Source organism: Patagioenas fasciata, chromosome 20 (assembly GCF_037038585.1).
Source record: "Patagioenas fasciata isolate bPatFas1 chromosome 20, bPatFas1.hap1, whole genome shotgun sequence".
Taxonomy (NCBI): domain Eukaryota; kingdom Metazoa; phylum Chordata; class Aves; order Columbiformes; family Columbidae; genus Patagioenas; species Patagioenas fasciata.
This window is the reverse complement of record NC_092539.1, coordinates 11238572-11256537: the sequence shown is the minus strand read 5'-3', so window position 1 is coordinate 11256537 and position 17966 is coordinate 11238572. Positions and strand designations below refer to the sequence as shown.

At 57.2% G+C, this 17966-nt stretch overlaps 5 protein-coding genes across 6 annotated transcripts in view; 3 read left to right on the top strand and 2 right to left on the bottom strand.

Annotated features, from left to right (window-relative positions):
- The window catches only part of GAPVD1 (GTPase activating protein and VPS9 domains 1), a 29473-nt gene extending 26546 nt beyond the window's left edge, over window positions 1-2927 (bottom strand). The window contains exon 1 of one of the 2 annotated variants that reach the window (XM_065853604.2): window positions 2845-2927. The gene's annotated coding sequence lies outside the window, so the exon portion shown is untranslated. Of the gene's footprint in view, window positions 1-2688; window positions 2763-2844 lie in introns of those variants that run through there. The other variant, XM_071817419.1, reaches the window with a different exon arrangement.
- Window positions 2928-4171: 1244 nt separating this feature from the next.
- Window positions 4172-8272, top strand: HSPA5 (heat shock protein family A (Hsp70) member 5). The gene is made up of 9 exons (XM_065854150.2): window positions 4172-4278; window positions 4403-4532; window positions 4689-4920; window positions 5232-5369; window positions 5604-5716; window positions 5794-6184; window positions 6495-6732; window positions 6867-7034; window positions 7392-8272. Exons 2-9 carry the CDS (start codon window positions 4417-4419, stop codon window positions 7949-7951), a joined length of 1956 nt encoding a protein of 651 aa, XP_065710222.1. The 5' UTR covers window positions 4172-4278; window positions 4403-4416; the 3' UTR covers window positions 7952-8272.
- A 514-nt stretch (window positions 8273-8786) lies between these two features.
- Window positions 8787-11288, bottom strand: RABEPK (Rab9 effector protein with kelch motifs). Its single transcript, XM_065854151.2, has 7 exons — window positions 11163-11288; window positions 10943-11088; window positions 10712-10861; window positions 10351-10512; window positions 9665-9814; window positions 9343-9492; window positions 8787-9140 (listed from the first exon to the last, which is right to left on the bottom strand). Exons 1-7 carry the CDS (start codon window positions 11219-11221, stop codon window positions 8872-8874), a joined length of 1086 nt encoding a protein of 361 aa, XP_065710223.2. The 5' UTR covers window positions 11222-11288; the 3' UTR covers window positions 8787-8871.
- Window positions 11289-11334: 46 nt separating this feature from the next.
- Window positions 11335-15044, top strand: PPP6C (protein phosphatase 6 catalytic subunit). Its single transcript, XM_065854152.2, has 7 exons — window positions 11335-11476; window positions 11541-11636; window positions 11759-11824; window positions 12491-12632; window positions 13414-13493; window positions 13629-13838; window positions 14244-15044. The coding sequence occupies exons 1-7, from the start codon at window positions 11402-11404 to the stop codon at window positions 14490-14492; spliced, it is 918 nt and encodes a 305-aa protein (XP_065710224.1). The 5' UTR covers window positions 11335-11401; the 3' UTR covers window positions 14493-15044.
- A 145-nt stretch (window positions 15045-15189) lies between these two features.
- Window positions 15190-17782, top strand: ARPC5L (actin related protein 2/3 complex subunit 5 like). The gene is made up of 4 exons (XM_065853876.2): window positions 15190-15394; window positions 15545-15616; window positions 15833-16009; window positions 17295-17782. Exons 1-4 carry the CDS (start codon window positions 15254-15256, stop codon window positions 17355-17357), a joined length of 453 nt encoding a protein of 150 aa, XP_065709948.1. The 5' UTR covers window positions 15190-15253; the 3' UTR covers window positions 17358-17782.
- The last annotated feature ends 184 nt before the right edge of the window (window positions 17783-17966 follow it).

The following is a 17966-nucleotide window of genomic DNA, read 5'->3' as shown; positions in this document are numbered from 1 at the left end:
TGCCTCGTTCGCTCCCGTTTACTGGTTTTTAAAAAAGGATTTTCTGAAGCCACACAAGAACGGCGGGTACAGAGCAAACAACTCCATCCTCCCCGAAGGCTCCAGCAGACACGTGAGAGCACGGAGCCCGCGGCAGGTACCTGAGCAGGCTCCTCACGGCTCCGGGAGAGCTTGCGACACAGCCCAGGAAACCCAAAAAAACTCGTTGAGCAAGACGCACGCGTTATTACCCTCCTCAGACACTGGTATTAGTAACGCAGCCCGTCTTGAAAGAAAAACCCTTGTGTCAGTAACACGCCTCCATGACACACGCTGCTCCCCTCCAAAGCCCTCCTGCCTCCACGTCACTATGAAAAGACAAGAGTCGCCTTCTCGGACCTGCCCAGGCCACGGCGCCGCGGCAGAGCTCCGGCCGCGGTTACGGGTTTGGTAACGCGCCATGGCAGCACCGCAGCCCAGCCAGCCGCGCGGGTACCAGCGCCAGAGAGTTGTTGGTCAGACCATCGCTTTCTTATCAATGAAAAGCTACCCATAATTATCCAGTCACCTGATTTATGGCTGCCATGCACCACACCTGAAATAGCAGACGGCTGCAGTTGTATGAAGTATCTCAATCTCCTGAACTGTCTTCTAACAGTCTGCTGTGGCTGAAAGAACAGCAGATGTTAAATCACCCCTGCTATCTACGCGTTATTTTTCAATTCCGGCGATTTTTCGTCAGTTATTTCAAGACTGCTCGGTAACCAACTAAAAGCTGTGACACGGCAAGAGGTGCTCGGCACAACAATTAAAATGATTTCGCTTCACGATGCTCCACCACATCAACAGCAAATCCTGGCAGCACCCAAGACGTCTTGCCCTGCTATCAGTGCAACATCACCCAAGGCAACCTCTGCCTTTGATGAGCGCAGGATATAGATGGCTTCCTATGTTTGAAAGTCCTGGAAAACACCACATTTAATCTTTAGGTACCAAACTCCACCTTACCAAGTGTGGCACACAGGAACAAGTGACATCTCCATTGAATATTTCTGCAATACAGTTGACAGAAAAGAGATGAAATAGTAAATACTGCTCGTACACCAGATTCTTCTTCCTCCTCCAGCATTTCCTGCTCAGGGTTATTTTCTCCTCCTGAGTCTCGCTACGCAAGGCTCAACTTCCAAAGCAAGTTTGGGCAGATCCAGCGTGGGCAGGGCAGAGCCAGGCAAAGCTGAAATCACTGTCTTACTGAAAAAATAACTCCTAAGCTACCCTGAATAGCTTCTGTGCTAATGCACCCCAGGTGAAGCACCTCTTTCTTCATTCATATCCACAGGGACAACCAAGAAGCCTCACTTCCTTACACAAGCCAGCAGCCTATCTCCCAAAGCTGAGCTTAAAAAATCCCCATTCTTCAGTAGGAGAGTTCACCGTGACCCGGGGCTCATCTGCTGAACCCACGTTACAACATCTGCCACCTCAAAACACACGCACAACGTGCAAAATGCATTCTGATTTGCTTCAGTTCAACTGCCTAATCAATATGAATAGGAAACTCAAACCTTGAGTCTGCTTGTGCCCAGTGGCTGCTCTGAACCAGCACTGAGCAAACTGCATGTGCGAGGAGCACCTTGTTTCTTATGCTTATCAGTAACACACAGGACCAGTGGGCTGCTAAATTATCTGTATTACTGTGTTGCTTAAAATCAACAAAAGCACATAACTCTGCTAACTATCTACTCCAGTTGCTGGTGATGGTAGAAAGAGGAGTTCCCCTTACACAAGGGGTCGTACTCACAAACTTTTAGGCAGAACAATCGTGGAACTCGAAGCCACTCAAGGTGACAAAACCAACTCGCTTCCAGCCCGGCCCCTGGAGAGCAGCTCCCTCCCCTTCCCGAAACATCCCACCCGCACCCACCGCGAGGGGCAGCTGCTATAGGGAGAGAGTATCTGCTATAGGGAGAGAGTATCTGCTATAGGGAGAGAGTATCTGCTCCAGGGCCTGACCAAGCTCACATCAAACCCCTCGCACGGACCATGTTACATATCTGGGGACCCTCTGCAGCAGCAGCAGTTTCCTAAAAGCCCCATCCTGCTGCTTTTAGAGAGCGCAGTATTTCACATTCCATGTGCTGTCCGTGCCATTCCCCCCTCCATCAACTTCAATTTGCAGCCTCTACGTGCGAGTCCACCGCGTCGCCCACACACCAGCGTCCTGTCTGTCTGTCTGTCCGTCCTGTCTGTCCGCGCGTGGTGCCACACGGTGCCAGACCTTTACCGAACGGCCGTTCCTCCGGAGCACCGTATCGTGACTTTGCAAGAAAAGAGGCAGATAATTGCTCGATCAAGTTCTTCAGCATTAAGGGTCTATTACGAACGAAAAAGGGAAGTCACGGTCCTCGCCAAGTTACGAGTTTTAAACCTGCACATCACGAACGCCACGAAGGGGGCGGCGGGGCCGCTCAGCGCCGGTTCGCAGCGCCTGGTCCCCCGGGCACCGCGTCCGAGCGGCCCCGCGCCGCAGTTCGCGGATCCTCCGCAGCCCCCGAGCGGCTCCGGGCACTGACACGGCAGATGGGGCCAGGTGGGAGCGGACGAACCCCCGGGAACCCGCGCGGCCAACTTCGCCCGGGCCCCGCAGACCCCGCGCCCGGCTCCGGGCGACCCCCCCGCCCGAAATTCAATACAAATAACACAACGCACCGGCCCGCGCTCCCGCCGCGCCGCCCGCCCCCCAGCACCAGCGGGGTTTGTCAGCCCCGGCCCGGCCCCCCCTGCCCGGCCCGCTCCGCCTCCTCCGAGCAGCGCGGGAGGGTCGGGCGGGCGGCCGAGCGCGCTGGGGGACAGGGCAGCTCTTACCCGGCCAGCGCCCCGGTTCCCGCTGCGGCCCCGGGCCAGGCGCGCTCTGCGCAGGCGGCGGGCGGGACCGGGGACCGGCCCCCGCGCTCCTGGGACTTGTAGTCCCGGGGCCGGGCCGGGGGCGGGGGAGCGAAGCTCCAACCCCGGCGAACGGTTCCGTCCCAGGCGCTGGGAGTCACCGCAGAGCCGAGGAGGAAAACCCACGGCCACGAGCAGACGTCAGGGATGAAAACCGGACTGCAGAACCGGGGGAACAACCGCAAACGGGGTTTCCAGGTGTGTGCTGAGCAGCAGCAGCAAAGGGTCCTGACAAGTGCCGCTCTGCGAGGAGCCCCAGTGGCCCAGGCAGGCCCCGCGGGCACAGGAGGGGACTTCAGAACAGCCGTTTTTGCTCACAGGATGCTGACACAGCAGCAGCTCTGTTTGGAGCCACTGGTTTCATACTATAATTGCCAAAAATTATTTTTATTACATTTCAGAGCTGTTACCGTCTAAAGGTGAAAGAACAACTTTTAATTTCTCATCTTGTATCACTCTTAAATGACCCAAAACTTTGGTTTTAAATGAGATTTGTGTAGTTGTTTCTTTTTCCTTTCGAACGTGACTTTGAACACCAGCAGGCAGATCACACGTGTGTACGTGACACGGACGCCTGAGCCCATGGGCAGCAGAGACACATCCTGGCCTGGCACCCACACAACAGGGGGACCCAGGGACCTCCCAGGATCTGTGCCTTCCCCTGCCCGTGGGGCTCCCACCCGAGCAGCCAAAGGCTGATGTAACGTTGAGTTATATCGGAGCGAGGACGCGGTGACTCAGCGCCGAGCCATCCCAGCTCAGCTGGTGACAGGAGCCCTACTGGGACAGCGCTGGCTCTCCAGCTGGCCTGGGTGAAGCACCAGGGACAGCCCACGAGGCTAACGGGGGCTGCGGGGACCCGGGGGCCCGGCCCTGCTCGGCTACAGGGGAACTGCAGCGGGCCCGGGGCCGCCGCCCCCTCCACCGCCCCCAGGGTGCGCGGGCTTCGCGCCGCCACGCCGGGTCCGGGCGCACCCGGGCCGGTAACCATGGAAACTTCCAGAACGTCCCCCCGCCCTCGCCGCGCCATGGCGCTGTCCCCAGCCAATGGGCTCCCCCCTAACCAATGGGCTCCCTCCGCTTGGCTCACGCTTCTCCGCTGATAGGTCCGCGTCGCCGGTGAGCTGAACCAATGGGATGGCAGGAGGGGGCGCGCCATTTATGTCAGAGGGATCGCCTGAGTCTGACCAATCAACGAAGGCCAGCTTAGTAGGAGACAGCCAATGGGAAGGCTCCAGCGAGGGCTCTGCAGCCAATGGCGATCCTCCACGAAGTAGTAACGGAAGGTATATAAGGGCGGGCGGCGCGGCCTGGGCGCTCAGCGGCAGTTTGTGGCTCGGCGGCTCGGGTGTGACGGTGAGCGCGGCGGTGCGGGCCCGGCGGGGCCTGGGGCGGCCCGGGGGGTGGGGGCGGCGGGGGGGCTGCGGCTGCCGGGCGCGCACGTGGCGCCTCCATTTTGTAAGCGGCGGCTTCTCGGCAGGACGAGCGGGCGGGATGAGGCACCTCCTGTGGGCGCTGCTGCTGCTGGGCGCCGCGCGCGCGGACGAGGAGGAGAAGAAGGAGGACGTGGGCACGGTGGTGGGCATCGACCTGGGCACCACCTACTCCTGGTGCGTGGGGAGCGGGCCGGGGCCGGGGCTGGGGCCGGGGAGCGCTGGGCCGCGGGGAGGGGTGGGGGGGGCGGCTGGGCCTCGGGGCGGCGGCGGGGGGGGCCGTGGCGGGGGGTGCGGGCCCCGGCGCCGCCTGACGGTCCCGCCGCCCCGCAGCGTGGGCGTTTTCAAGAACGGCCGAGTGGAAATCATCGCCAATGACCAGGGCAACCGCATCACGCCGTCCTACGTGGCGTTCACGCCCGAGGGGGAGCGCTTGATCGGGGACGCCGCCAAGAACCAGCTGACGTCCAACCCCGAGAACACCGTGTTTGATGCCAAGCGGCTCATCGGCCGCACCTGGAATGACCCTTCAGTGCAGCAGGACATCAAGTACCTGCCGTTCAAGGTGGGCCCCGCGGGTGGGTGGGTGGGTGGGCAGTGGGAGGGGGACCTGTGTGTCAGGTTGGAAGAGGAGCTGCAGGTGCTGCTGCCTTCGTCTGGCAATGCTGCCAAATCACGGTGCGTTCTGAGAACTCTGCAGAGGGGTAGGGGGCTGTTGCGTGGCTATAGCCTGCAGATAACAGCTCCTTCTGTTAGCTGGCATTACCTCGTGTTATATAGAGGTTTGCTTGGTCTTCAGAGAGAAAGAAACACTTGGACAGGTGGGAGTAATCAATTCGATGAATTGTTGAATAAGACAGTGTATGTTTTTTTCAGGTTGTTGAAAAGAAAGCCAAGCCCCATATTCAAGTTGATGTTGGAGGTGGACAAACAAAAACATTTGCACCTGAAGAAATTTCTGCTATGGTCCTGACAAAGATGAAGGAAACGGCAGAGGCCTACTTGGGAAAGAAGGTGAGTTCCTGTGCGGCACTGCTGAGAACTCAAAGCAGCAGCTTCACAAAACGAGAGATGGGGGGCTGAATCTGGACTAATCTTGCGACCCTGAAATCAGTGCTGCTGGTGGTGGGTTTTCACCTCTCTTTAAAGAACAACGGGCTCCTTGTTACCAGCATTGTTGTGGTTATTTACAAGCTATAAGCTTTTTAAAATTTCCATGACTAAATGGATCTCTTACTCCTCATGCAGGTTACCCACGCTGTGGTCACTGTGCCAGCCTATTTCAACGATGCTCAGCGCCAGGCTACAAAAGATGCCGGTACTATTGCTGGGTTGAATGTGATGAGAATCATTAATGAGCCGTAAGTAGCTTTAATCTGTGGTGCTGCAGGGGAGGCAGGGGGTAGTGCCAGAGTCTGACCGGGCTGTTCCTGCACAGAACGGCCGCTGCCATCGCCTATGGACTGGACAAGAGAGAGGGTGAGAAGAACATCCTCGTGTTCGACTTGGGTGGTGGAACTTTTGATGTCTCCCTGCTCACAATTGACAATGGAGTCTTTGAAGTTGTGGCTACTAATGGCGACACTCACCTGGGAGGAGAAGACTTTGACCAACGCGTGATGGAACACTTCATCAAACTCTACAAAAAGAAAACTGGAAAAGACGTCAGGAAGGATAACAGAGCTGTGCAGAAGTTAAGACGGGAAGTGGAGAAAGCGAAGCGAGCCTTGTCGTCTCAGCACCAGGCTAGAATTGAAATAGAATCCTTCTTTGAGGGAGAGGACTTCTCAGAGACACTCACCCGAGCCAAGTTTGAGGAGCTGAACATGGTAAGTTTAGAAAGGTAACATTACAGTGCCTGAGCTCTAGGTTGGAGATGTGTCAAGTGCAGTATTTTGTGCTGTGACACTGCACTGTGGAGTATAAATAACTTCCACCTGCACTAAAGAGCCAGCAGCTGCTCCTTGCCAGGCTGGCCAGTGTGCACTGAGGACAACTGAGGCCTCATCCGGGCTGGTCACAAGCCAGCCAATGTTCTTCCTCTGTCATGGTTGTCCTTTGTACCCTAAGGCTGCATAATTTGGGGACCAGGCACATGGCAATATAGTCTTACAGTCCTGGCTTCTTTTGTCTTCCTAGGACCTGTTCCGTTCCACTATGAAGCCTGTTCAGAAAGTTCTGGAAGATTCTGACCTCAAGAAGTCTGACATTGATGAGATCGTCCTTGTTGGTGGTTCTACTCGCATCCCCAAAATACAGCAGCTGGTTAAAGAGTTCTTCAATGGGAAAGAGCCTTCTCGTGGCATTAACCCAGACGAGGCCGTAGCCTACGGTGCAGCTGTCCAGGCTGGCGTGCTCTCTGGGGACCAGGACACAGGTAGGGACACCTTCGCTGGCACCTCGAGAGAGCGGTGCCTGGAGTGGGTGTTGCTTACTGACGAATGCAGGAGAACTTTCTTTTCCAGTCCTTAGGGTGTTTTGTGCCTGAGGTCTCTTCCCTTGCCCTTACAGGTGACTTGGTGCTGCTGGATGTCTGTCCCCTGACGCTGGGCATTGAGACCGTCGGGGGTGTCATGACGAAACTGATCCCAAGAAATACTGTTGTTCCCACGAAGAAGTCTCAGATCTTCTCCACAGCTTCTGACAACCAGCCAACTGTGACAATCAAGGTCTATGAAGGTAAGTGTCACCTGTGGTGGCCCGTGTAACACCTGGAATCTGTAGATGGCTACAGGTATCTCCTGATGGAGAAGCGCTTGGCAGCAGTAGCTCTCTAAAGCTGCTCTGATCAGGTTTTTGACCTGCATCAAAAGCTCTTACTAGAATTCTTTTGAAATGTCTTTTTTTTTTTTTTCTGTGGCTCTATCCTGAAGAGCCCTTCAGAGTGAAGAGGTGATGCTGTAGGAAAGTCTAGACAGAAGTCAGGTTGGAATTAAAGCCTTACCTTGACAAAGTGTGTAGCTCACAAAGCACAAACACAGCTAGGAAAGAAAGAAACCATCTCTGATTGTGTCTGTATCTGATTGTGTCTTCCAGGCGAGCGTCCCCTCACCAAGGATAATCATCTGCTGGGAACTTTCGATCTCACTGGAATCCCTCCTGCCCCTCGTGGTGTCCCCCAGATTGAAGTCACCTTTGAAATTGATGTGAATGGAATCCTCCGTGTCACAGCTGAGGACAAGGGCACCGGGAACAAAAACAAGATCACGATTACAAACGATCAGAATCGTCTGACACCAGAAGAGATCGAAAGGATGGTTAATGATGCTGAGAAGTTTGCGGAGGAAGACAAGAAGCTTAAAGAGCGCATTGATGCCCGGAATGAGCTGGAAAGCTACGCCTATTCCCTGAAGAACCAGATCGGGGACAAGGAGAAGCTGGGTGGGAAGCTGTCATCTGATGACAAAGAAACAATAGAGAAAGCGGTAGAGGAAAAGATCGAGTGGCTGGAGAGCCATCAGGATGCAGACATTGAAGACTTCAAAGCAAAAAAGAAGGAGCTGGAGGAAGTTGTTCAGCCCATTGTCAGCAAGCTCTACGGCAGCGCGGGCCCTCCCCCAGGAGAAGAGGAAGCGGCGGAGAAGGATGAGTTGTAGATACTGGTGTCTCCAAATGTGGTGTGTGTGTATATATTGGACTCAGGAACACTTGTTTAAAATATTGGACTCTTAATTTGGAATGTAACTCTGAATCTTCACTTGCGAGTGGAGCTGGAACCGCTAGCCCGACGTGGCTGTATTCTGCTTTTCGTTAGCAGTCGCTCTGTGTGGGGAGGGCAGGGCAGCAGGGGTGTCAGTGCAAAAAGGGTTTAGACATACTGGCAGTGGACGTGTTCTATTTAACAACTCGGTCATGTGAGCTTGGTGTAGAACTTTTCTACCAGAGGTGACCACAATAAATTTGTTACTTACACTGGACTATGCTCCAGCTTGTGTTTTCTATTCCCTTGTTGCAGCAGCAGGTTCTAAGCAGGGTAGGGACTGTGCCCAAGTGCTGAGGTTCAGCTCAGCATGGGTCCAGCTGCTGAGCAGTCAGAGCTGTGGCAGCTGTTAATGCAAACTTCAATGCAAGGCCTGGGGGGAGAGGAGACCAGCTTAACTGCAAATAGAATTTCCTGCAGTATTAAAGCTATTTTAGGAGCTTTAGAGTCTTACATGACCTGTTTTCTGAAGGCTGAAAACCAGTCTACACCCAATAAATGTTGTGTGTTTTATTTTTTTCTAATAAAAAAAGCCTAATTGGAACTCAGTCTCTATTCAACCATGATCCTTGTCTGATCCATAAGAAATTGAACTGAGCACAGAAGGAGCTGTTGTGGTGCCTGCCCCAACGCCTCTTTGAAACCACTCAGCACTTCCCATTTCCCTGCCACAGACAAGTGCAGCAGTACAGAGAGCCCCTGCCCCCCGGGTGTGAGCACAGTGCCACCTCTTTGAGGACAAGCATCTGTTTATTGGAAAGCAGAATTAGTCCCTCAGCACCACAAAGGGCTGGTGCTGCGTGGGGTGCAGCTCTGCTACTCCACTAGGCTGACCACACAGTCCCGGTAGATCTGCCCCCGCGTGTCCATCCCCCCAAACACAAACAGCAGGTGCAGGACGGTGTCCCCAGCGTGTCCCTCCTCGCTCTGTCTCTGGAGGGTGCCGGCTTCGTCCCCCTCTTCCGGGGTGACAGCTCCTGTGTCCCCACTCTTGCTGACCCGCCAAGGAATGATGCACATTGCGTGGTCCAGCCTCCCAGCGGGCAGAGGGGCATCAAACTGCAGCAGCGTCCACTGCTGCATCTCTGCAGTGCAAAGAGACAACTCCTGTCCTAAAATGCAGCTTCAGAAGCTTGAGAAGCTGCTGGGACAATGACAGCAGGAACCAGACCAGTTTTCAACATCGGGGTGTAACTCCAGTGCAATGACACTACGAGGGGGATGGAGCCCAGGAGCATTTTCCAACAGAGCAGCATTTGCCGTTAGGCAGCTGAGAGGCCTCCCTACCTGTGTGATACTTGTACGTAGTGTCCAGTGCCCCGTCCGGGCCTATTCCACCGAAAATGTACACGTGGTCTTTAAACGCAGCTGCTGCGTGGGACGCCCGTCCTCCCGGGACGTCACCGGTGGCCGGTATCTTAACCCACCTCATGTCATCTGTTGGAGAAAAGGAACACGCCTGTGGTTAGGCACTATAAAAAACCCATGGCTTTTGCTGTTTTAAACAAATATGGTAATATTAAGAACTGATGTTTTAGAGAAAGAGTCCCCAAAATCAAAACACATCACCCAACAGCTATTGCTCTACTTTACCTATATCTGTACTTACTTACATCGATGCAGAACAGATCATTGTAAAAAACATCACCAGCTAAACCTCCATGTATGAAGAGTTTGGTCCCAACTGCAACCACCACGTGTCCGTGCCGAGGAGAGGGGGGATCACCGTGAGTATCCGGCTGGGACCAGGCCAGGGTGGCTGGAAATGGGAGCGCGATGCATTAGGAGGAAAACTCTGGAAGCTCCGCAAAGCCCTCTGAGGCTCCCCCAGGAAGCGGTTCCAGGGGGGCAGAGGGAGCGCGTGCCGGGTGCTGCGCAGGCCAGCTCCGCGGTGGAGCTCTATGCTGTTTGGGCACCTCTAGGACGGATTAATTCAAACCCTTTTGGGTGCACACAGGGCTGCAAGAACAAACGGGACAACTGACAGTACAGGAGCAGCACAGGACGATGCCACCGGGGAAAGGAACCAGCTATGGAGAAACGTGACAAATCACTACTATCCCCCACAGCGTTCCTCATCCCAGAGCTTTACGCTGACAATCTGCCTCAAATTTCCAGCAAATACAGAAAGATCAATGCACATCAACAGCGAGGAACAGCCACCCATTCCAACTCAGAGTAAATCAGGGACCCAATGTTCACACATCGGGTGTGAACCCAAGACGCAAAGCTGCCGTTCAACAGAGGACGGGTTCCACCCTTGAGCAAAATGGCCCTTTACGCATGCAGAGGTACCTGTGTCAAACACGTGAAGCTGCTGGTCTTTAACCGGCTCTGCTCCCTTATCTCCTCCTCCAAACACGAACAGACGGTCCCCGATGGCTGCTGAGGAGGTGTGACACGTCCTGGGCACCGGCTGCACTCCGCTCACTTCGGGGCTCTCCCAGGTTCCTATTTCTAGTTAAGGCATTTGATTAATAAATTAATCAACACGATAACAGAAAGTACGCTCCACTTCCCCTCCCAAGCAACGGCCACCACGAAGCAGCGTGGCAGCGGCTCTGCCCACGGCTCCCGCGGCCCCAAGCTCCACACGCTCTGCGGATACCGAGCTCAGGGGCTGGGGGCTCGGCCCGCCGGCTCTCCGGGCACTCACCGAGGTCCAGCACCTGGACGCAGCTCAGGTTCCCCGCCGGGTGGGCGCCGCCGAAGACCCAGAGGCGCGGGGAGGCGGAGGGCAGGAAGGTGCCGTGCTCGTAGCGCGGCCGCAGCCCGTTCCAGCCGGTCGGGACCCAGCGGAGTGCGCCTGCAGGCGGGACAGCGCGGTCGGCAGCGGCCCCGCGACCCCGGCCCGGCCCCGCTCCTCCCGGCCCGGTCCGGCACTCACCCAGCTCCACGAAGTGCGCGTCCGCGAAGGCGCCGGCGGGGTCGGCGCCGCCCAGCAGGAGGACGCGGCCGGGGCCGCCGGGCAGGAAGACGCAGCCGTGCCCCACCCGCCCGCGGGGCCGCTCGCCGCGCGGCGCCAGCCGGTACCTGCGGGGAGCGAGGGCAGCGCTGAGCGCGGGCCGGGCCGGGCCGGGCCGGGCCGCCGTTCCCGCCCCACTCACCAGCTGCCCGGCCGCGGGCGGCGCCCCGACTGCAGCAGCGGCAGCGCCCGCGGGCCCATGGCGGCGGGACCGGACCGGACCGCACCGGACCGCGACCCGGCAGGAAGCGGCTGCCGCCTTCCGGCCCGCGCCCGCCGGAAGTGCGCCGGGCTTCCGCTGGCGTCGGCGGCCCGCGCCGCTCCCCGGAAGTCACGGGCCCCGCTTCGGGTCCCGCTTCCGGCCCCGAGCCGCCGCGCAAGATGGCGCCGCTGGACCTGGACAAGTACGTGGAGATCGCGCGGCTCTGCAAGTACCTGCCCGAGAACGACCTCAAGGTGCGGCCGCGGACGGGGGGGGGGGAACCGGCCCGGCCCGCGCTCACCCGCTCTCCTCCCGCAGCGCCTCTGCGACTACGTGTGCGACCTGCTGCTGGAGGAGTCCAACGTGCAGCCCGTGTCCACGCCCGTCACCGTCTGCGGGGACATCCACGGGCAGGTAACGGCGGCGGCCGCGCCCGGGCCGGGGCCGTGCTCGGTGCTGTGCCCGGGGCCGTGCCCGGTGCCATATCCGGTGCCCGGCGCCGCGCCCGCCGCCCTCACGCGTCTCTCTCTCCGCAGTTCTACGACCTGTGCGAGCTGTTCCGGACGGGCGGGCAGGTCCCCGACACCAACTACATCTTCATGGTGGGTGCGCGGGGCTGACAGCGGGCTCCGCGTTAAACCCGGCGCGCTCGCCGAGCTGTGCCGCGGCCGGCTGGCGCTGCGGCCGCGGTTCGGCTGCGGACGGTGCTGCTGTGCGAGGGGTCCCAGGGGTGGTCTGAAGGGACGCGGGCGGCAGGAGCTGTCCCGGTGTCACGGTCACTGCTGTCCCGGTGCCACAGTCACTGCTGTCCCGGTGCCACGGTCAGAGCTGTCCCAGTGCCACAGTTACTGCTGTCCCGGTGCCACGGTCACTGCTGTCCCGGTGCCACAGACAGAGCTGTCCCAGTGCCACGGTCACTGCTGTCCTGGTGCCACGGTCACTGCTGTCCCGGTGCCACAGTCACTGCTCTGCTGGTGCCGTGGACAGAGCTGTCCTGGTGCCGCAGTCACTGCTGTGCCAGTGCCGGAGCTGTGGGGTCCGGCGGGTCACGCTGGGCCGTGTTGTGCAGCTCCGGTGAGCGTGGCGGCCAAACCTGATCATCCAAGTGGCCACAGAACAAGTTCTCGTAGTCCCCGCAGGCCCCACCTTCCCTCCAGCCTCAGGTCCCTTTGTGCACCGTGAGGAGTTAATAATGGATTTGTCACTTTGCGTTTTTTTTTTTTCCCTTCGACTGTTCCTCCATTCGCGAACCTTATTGTGACTTGCAGGGTGACTTTGTAGACAGAGGTTATTACAGCCTGGAGACCTTCACTTACCTTCTCGCACTGAAAGCCAAGTGGCCTGACCGCATCACGCTGCTACGAGGCAACCACGAGAGCCGGCAGATCACGCAGGTGTACGGGTTTTATGGTGAGTCTTTATCCAGACAATCTCTGAGTGGGATTAACGTGTCACAAACGGCATCTTCCAGTTGGGAAACCGGCTTTGGAGGCAGCGCTGCCTGGGGCCGGGTGGGCAGCGGGCTCAGGGAATCCCAAACGTTGTCATTTGTTAACGTGATCCTCATGGTCCTGAAGTAGAATGCAGTTTAGCCCAGATCTTGCTGTTCTTTTTCTCCAGCATCTGGGGTTTCTGTTTGGTTTTTGGTGCCACTTTCAGTTTTAGAGACAGCACGTGTATTTACACAGAATGTGCTTTGGTATTTGTAGTGAAAGGTTCTACACGAGTCATGATGTTGCTGTAATTCCCCTTAAGTTTCAGTGTAGCTAAAATCAGTGTCACACAGTTTGCTGTGGAAGTCACTTCCCGCCAGCAGTGACTGGGCAAACGCCACTGGCAACAAACCAGCAGCAGAACAGCTGTCTGAAATACTCAGGGAGTTAAATTGCTTGGAAACTTCTTTTTGTTCTGTGAGGCTTTGATAAAACCTGAGGAAATCCTGGAAAATACATAACACCTGCCACGAGGACTGTGGCCTGTAACGTACTTTGTTTTGGATAACGTGCCGACAAGAGCGAGTGCAAATGTTCACAAGTGGCGTACGAAACACCTGCTGAAGGTTGAACGACACCCTGTAGCTCCCGCTGGCGCTCAGAACTTCTCCTGCTCACCCTGCTGGGTTCACACGTTCTGCCTCCATCCTCCTGGATAAAATTTGCTGTTACAAATAAAACAATTCTCTGCTTCGCAGATGAGTGCCAAACCAAATACGGAAATGCGAACGCGTGGAGATACTGCACCAAAGTGTTCGACATGCTCACAATCGCAGCTGTAAGTGTCAGCGCCGCCGTGCAAAAACACACATAGATTCTCCAAATGGGAATTCTGGGATTCCTGGCCTTTAAGGGTCACACTGGGCTGGATTAAAATACTGAGGATTTTGTACACGTGTCTTGTCTTCTGCAGTTAATAGATGAGCAGATTCTCTGTGTGCACGGCGGCCTCTCCCCAGACATCAAGACACTTGATCAGATTCGCACCATCGAACGTAATCAGGAAATTCCTCACAAAGGCGCCTTCTGCGACCTGGTTTGGTCGGACCCCGAGGACGTGGACACGTGGGCGATCAGCCCGCGAGGCGCGGGCTGGCTCTTCGGCGCCAAGGTCACAAACGAGGTAACGGTGCCGTCGCGCGCAGCGTGAAGACTCTGGGAGGTGCTGGAGCGTCCAAGCTGCCGAGTGCTGTAACTGTGATCTTGTTTTTAAAAAGCATAATGCAGCGAGGCTGGCAGGTGTCACTGGGGTTGGTGCAGGATGCTGTTCAGAGGGTGTAGGATTAAAAACAACAACATTTTTCTTAGCAATTGTTGACTGTTGCTTTGGGCCGCAGTGAGCAGGGCTCTCGGGCGGCACGCACTGATGTGTCGCAGCTGTCGGGTGTTCCTCAACACCCCAACACTGTTTTCAGTGCACGGGGTGTAAAAGCTGCTCCAGCCCCGCGTGTGCCGGGGCGGGCGCCGTGACCTGCAGCTGCTCGTGGAAAACCCACGCGTTCCTTTTGGCCTCTTTTTCCCTTTGCAGTTTGTTCACATCAACAACCTGAAGCTGATCTGCCGGGCGCACCAGCTGGTTCACGAGGGCTATAAGTTCATGTTTGACGAGAAGCTGGTGACGGTCTGGTCCGCTCCCAATTACTGCTACCGCTGCGGGAACATCGCGTCAATCATGGTCTTCAAAGACGTAAATACCAGAGAACCAAAGCTGTTCCGCGCAGTCCCCGACTCCGAGCGCGTCATCCCCCCCCGAACCACCACCCCCTATTTCCTCTGAGCCCCGCTGTGCCCCCCGCCCCACCCTACAATATACTTTTTATTGAGCACTTTGCTGCTGAAATGCTGCCTCTTGCCTTTTTTATTTTTAAATTATCTAAATTTATTGTGTATTATGGTGTCTGTAGCAAGTTTATTCTTTCCCCCCCCCTACCCTAGAATGATTTCAGAGTTATTTGTACTATGCCCCTGTAATTTGTACCCCCCGCCCGTAGTCCTTGCGTAGCTCTGGCTTTAGAGACGTTTCCCGTGTCCCCATCGTGCCGCACGGGGAGCAGCTCGGTCCCGGTGTGACATTCAGCTTTTTTGGTAAGTTTTAAGGAATTTCAGCAGCAAAGTTCCCGCCGGGCGCGCGGTGCCCCGAGCTGTGTCCCTGTCCCCCACCCCGGGCTGGCGCCTCGTCCCTGGTTGTAGGTGCAGAAATAAAGTGGCCAGAGGGGCCGAGTCGTCCCCCTCCCCCCCCTTTTGTTTTTTGAGGATTCCGGTAAAAAACCCACGGAAACTGCTACAGCGATCGGATTTGTACATTAAAATAATTGTTCTGATTTTTTCAGATACTTTGTGTTTTTTATGAAGTCCGACCTTTCGCGGGGTGATTGACGGCCTGGGGCCCCGCCCCTTCCCCTCGCGGCTCCGCCCCCCTGCGCGGGGCGGAGCCGCGAGGGGAAGGGGCGGGGCCGCTGCGGGGAGGGCGGGGCCGCTGCGGGGAGGGCGGGGCCGGGTCCAGCGCCCTGTGTCGGTTCCGGTTCCGCTGGCGGCGGCATGGCGCGCAGCACGCTGTCCTCCCGCTTCCGCCGCCTCGACATCGACCAGTACGACGAGAACCGGTTCGTGGAGGAGCCCGAGGAGGCGGCGGCGGCCGAGCCCGACGCGGGGCCGGAGGTGGAGGCGCTGCTGAGGCAATATCCTTTGGGACCGGGTTGCGCGGAGCCGCCGTGTTCGCGGCCGGATCCCCCGCAGATCGGGATCTGATGCGCTGCTCCGGTATCGCTGCGAGCGCGGGGTTCGGGGCCGTCCCGCGGAGCCGTTGAGTCCTTGACCCGAGGCCGCAGAGGGGACGCGCTGCGGGCGCTGCTGGCGGCGCTGCGGAGCGCGGCGGGGAGCGGCCGGAGCCCCGCGGGGAAGGTCAGCGGGGCCGGGGGGACTGCGGGAGCGGGACGCGGTCGGCGCCGCTGCTGAGCGGCACTGCGGTTGCGTGCTGTGTTTTCCCCGTGTTTTCACTCCCCAAACCGCCCTGGAAAGCGCTTCCCCCGCGCTCCTCGGAGCACTTTGCCAACACGAGTCCCGGGCTCGGTTCGGCTCGGCCGGTTCTCACGTTGCTCCCCTCCCCGTGTCTCGCAGGAGCAGGCGCAGGGAACGATGCTGAAGGTCCTCACGTCTTTTAAGAGCAGTGAAATAGAACAAGCGGTGAATTCCTTGGACAGGAACGGCATTGACTTGCTAATGAAGTACATTTATAAAGGATTTGAAAAGCCAACAGAAAACAGCAGTGCAATATTGCTCCAGTGGCATGAAAAGGTGCGTTCGGCGCTCTCCTGGCTCAGCCGCACTCCACAGGGTCACGGTCGGCGCTTTCGCGAGAGCCCCGCTAGAGCAGCCAAAGGTGGCGGGGGCTCCTCAGTGCGGAACAGCCCCTGGTGCTTCCCGTTGTCTTTGGTCTCTTAGAGCTGGGACTTGTTAAGCCTTTGGCTTTGTCCAGGCTTATCCGTGGCTGGGGGTTGAGGCTTGTGCTGGGGCAGTGGCCGCTGGGGGATGCGTTGTGGTTTCTGTGCCTCGGGAGCTGCAGCGCAGCCGGGGGCGGGTGACGCGCAGCGGCCGCGTTCCTGTCGCTGCGTGTTCGGCCGCGAGGGGCTCAGGAGGCTCCGCGGCAGCGCTGCTGGCAGCACCTGCCACGGCTTGGAGACGGGATTGAGCAAACCTGTGCAGTTTGCACGCAAGAGGCTTTTGAGATCCCCAGAAGGATCCCCCTGCGATCTGGAGAGGTTCTGGTGTCCCTGTGACGTGCCCGCGGTCAGACAGGGAGGGTGGGATGTGTTTGCTCAGCCGCTGGCAGTCGGATGTTCCCTGTGTGACACATGAAGCAGCTGCCCGGTGCCGGGTGAAAGGATTTTGTCATGCGCAGCTGCGCGGGCTGTGGCTGCGGCTGCTGCTCCCCCAGGACTGCAGCTCCCCGTGCTGCCGGTGGCACCGCGCTCGTCTTCACATCTATGGGTTTTTTCCTGTGACGTGTAGAGAATGAACTTGTGCGGGGAGTCCAGCAGCTGTCACCAGCTCTGCAGAACAGGGACGGGGAGCAGGAACGGATTTCTCAGGACAGCAAAGAACATGTTTCTGCTTGTTGGGTTTTGGTCTTGTTTTTCCTCCTGTTGTTCCCACTGGTGGCTGTGTTCAGGTGACCACAGGTGGGTGACATTACCCAGCGCTACCGCGACTGGCAGGATGACCGGGCTCGGAGCACACAGGCACATGGAAAGCATCTCGTCCTGTTTGTTCTGAAAGGAACATGGCGGGTGCGGATGGGGCAGGGGTTACAGCCGTGCTCCTGTGCTGCTCCTTGGCACAACCGGTAAGATGTGCGGCTTGCTCGGAGAGGAGGCAGAGAAAACAGACTGTCATCAATTAACTGCATGAAAGATTTGAGAGCAAAAACGAGGGAGGACAAGGTGGAACAGCCCAGGCTGCCTCTGTGTGAAAAGTTCTTGGAGGAAAGCCGCATACTCTCCTATTACTGAACACGTCTGTTTTAAGATGCCTTTTGCATGCGCCGCAGTGACTCTAACACCACTCTCCTCTGTCCCCGCAGGCTTTAGCAGTCGGTGGACTTGGTTCCATAGTGAGAGTTCTGACAGCCAGAAAGACTGTTTAAAGGACTGGAAACTGAACCAAGACCACGATCAGTTTTGGACTCGGAAGAAGGAATTAGCTGAAATGACACTGGTCCATCTTTGTTAGAGATCACAATCTACTGAAATACTGTGGAAACCTCCTCTCGGAATGTGTTTAACCTTAGAGGTGGGGCAGAGCAACGGTATTGCTGCGTATTCCGACTATCAAATACAGGAGCCGAGCCGTTCTCCTGTAAGCACAGATATTTCCAGATGCTGCTTTATCCAGGTGTGGTGACACAGGATCCCGCGTGTGCTGCTTACGCGAGGGTGCGTCCGAGAGCCGGGCGGGAGGAGCGCTGCGGAGGCTGCCGGTTGTGCATGGGGTCGAAGGACGAACTGGACGGGGGGCTGGTTTCATTGCAAGTGCCTGCTGCATCAATAAAGTTCTTGGATCGCGAGTTAAGTCATTGACTTTTTGCTAAATCTAAACCTGACTCTTACTGAAAAGCAGGTCAGCGATACACCATTCTGAGCGTCCACTTTTGCATGAATGCTCTTAACTCCACCTGTTTACAGAATCTGTCTCCAAATCCGGCTCTGTGGGCTGTAGGGAGTGAGACCAAGCTCAGCTGTTCCAACCAAGGCTG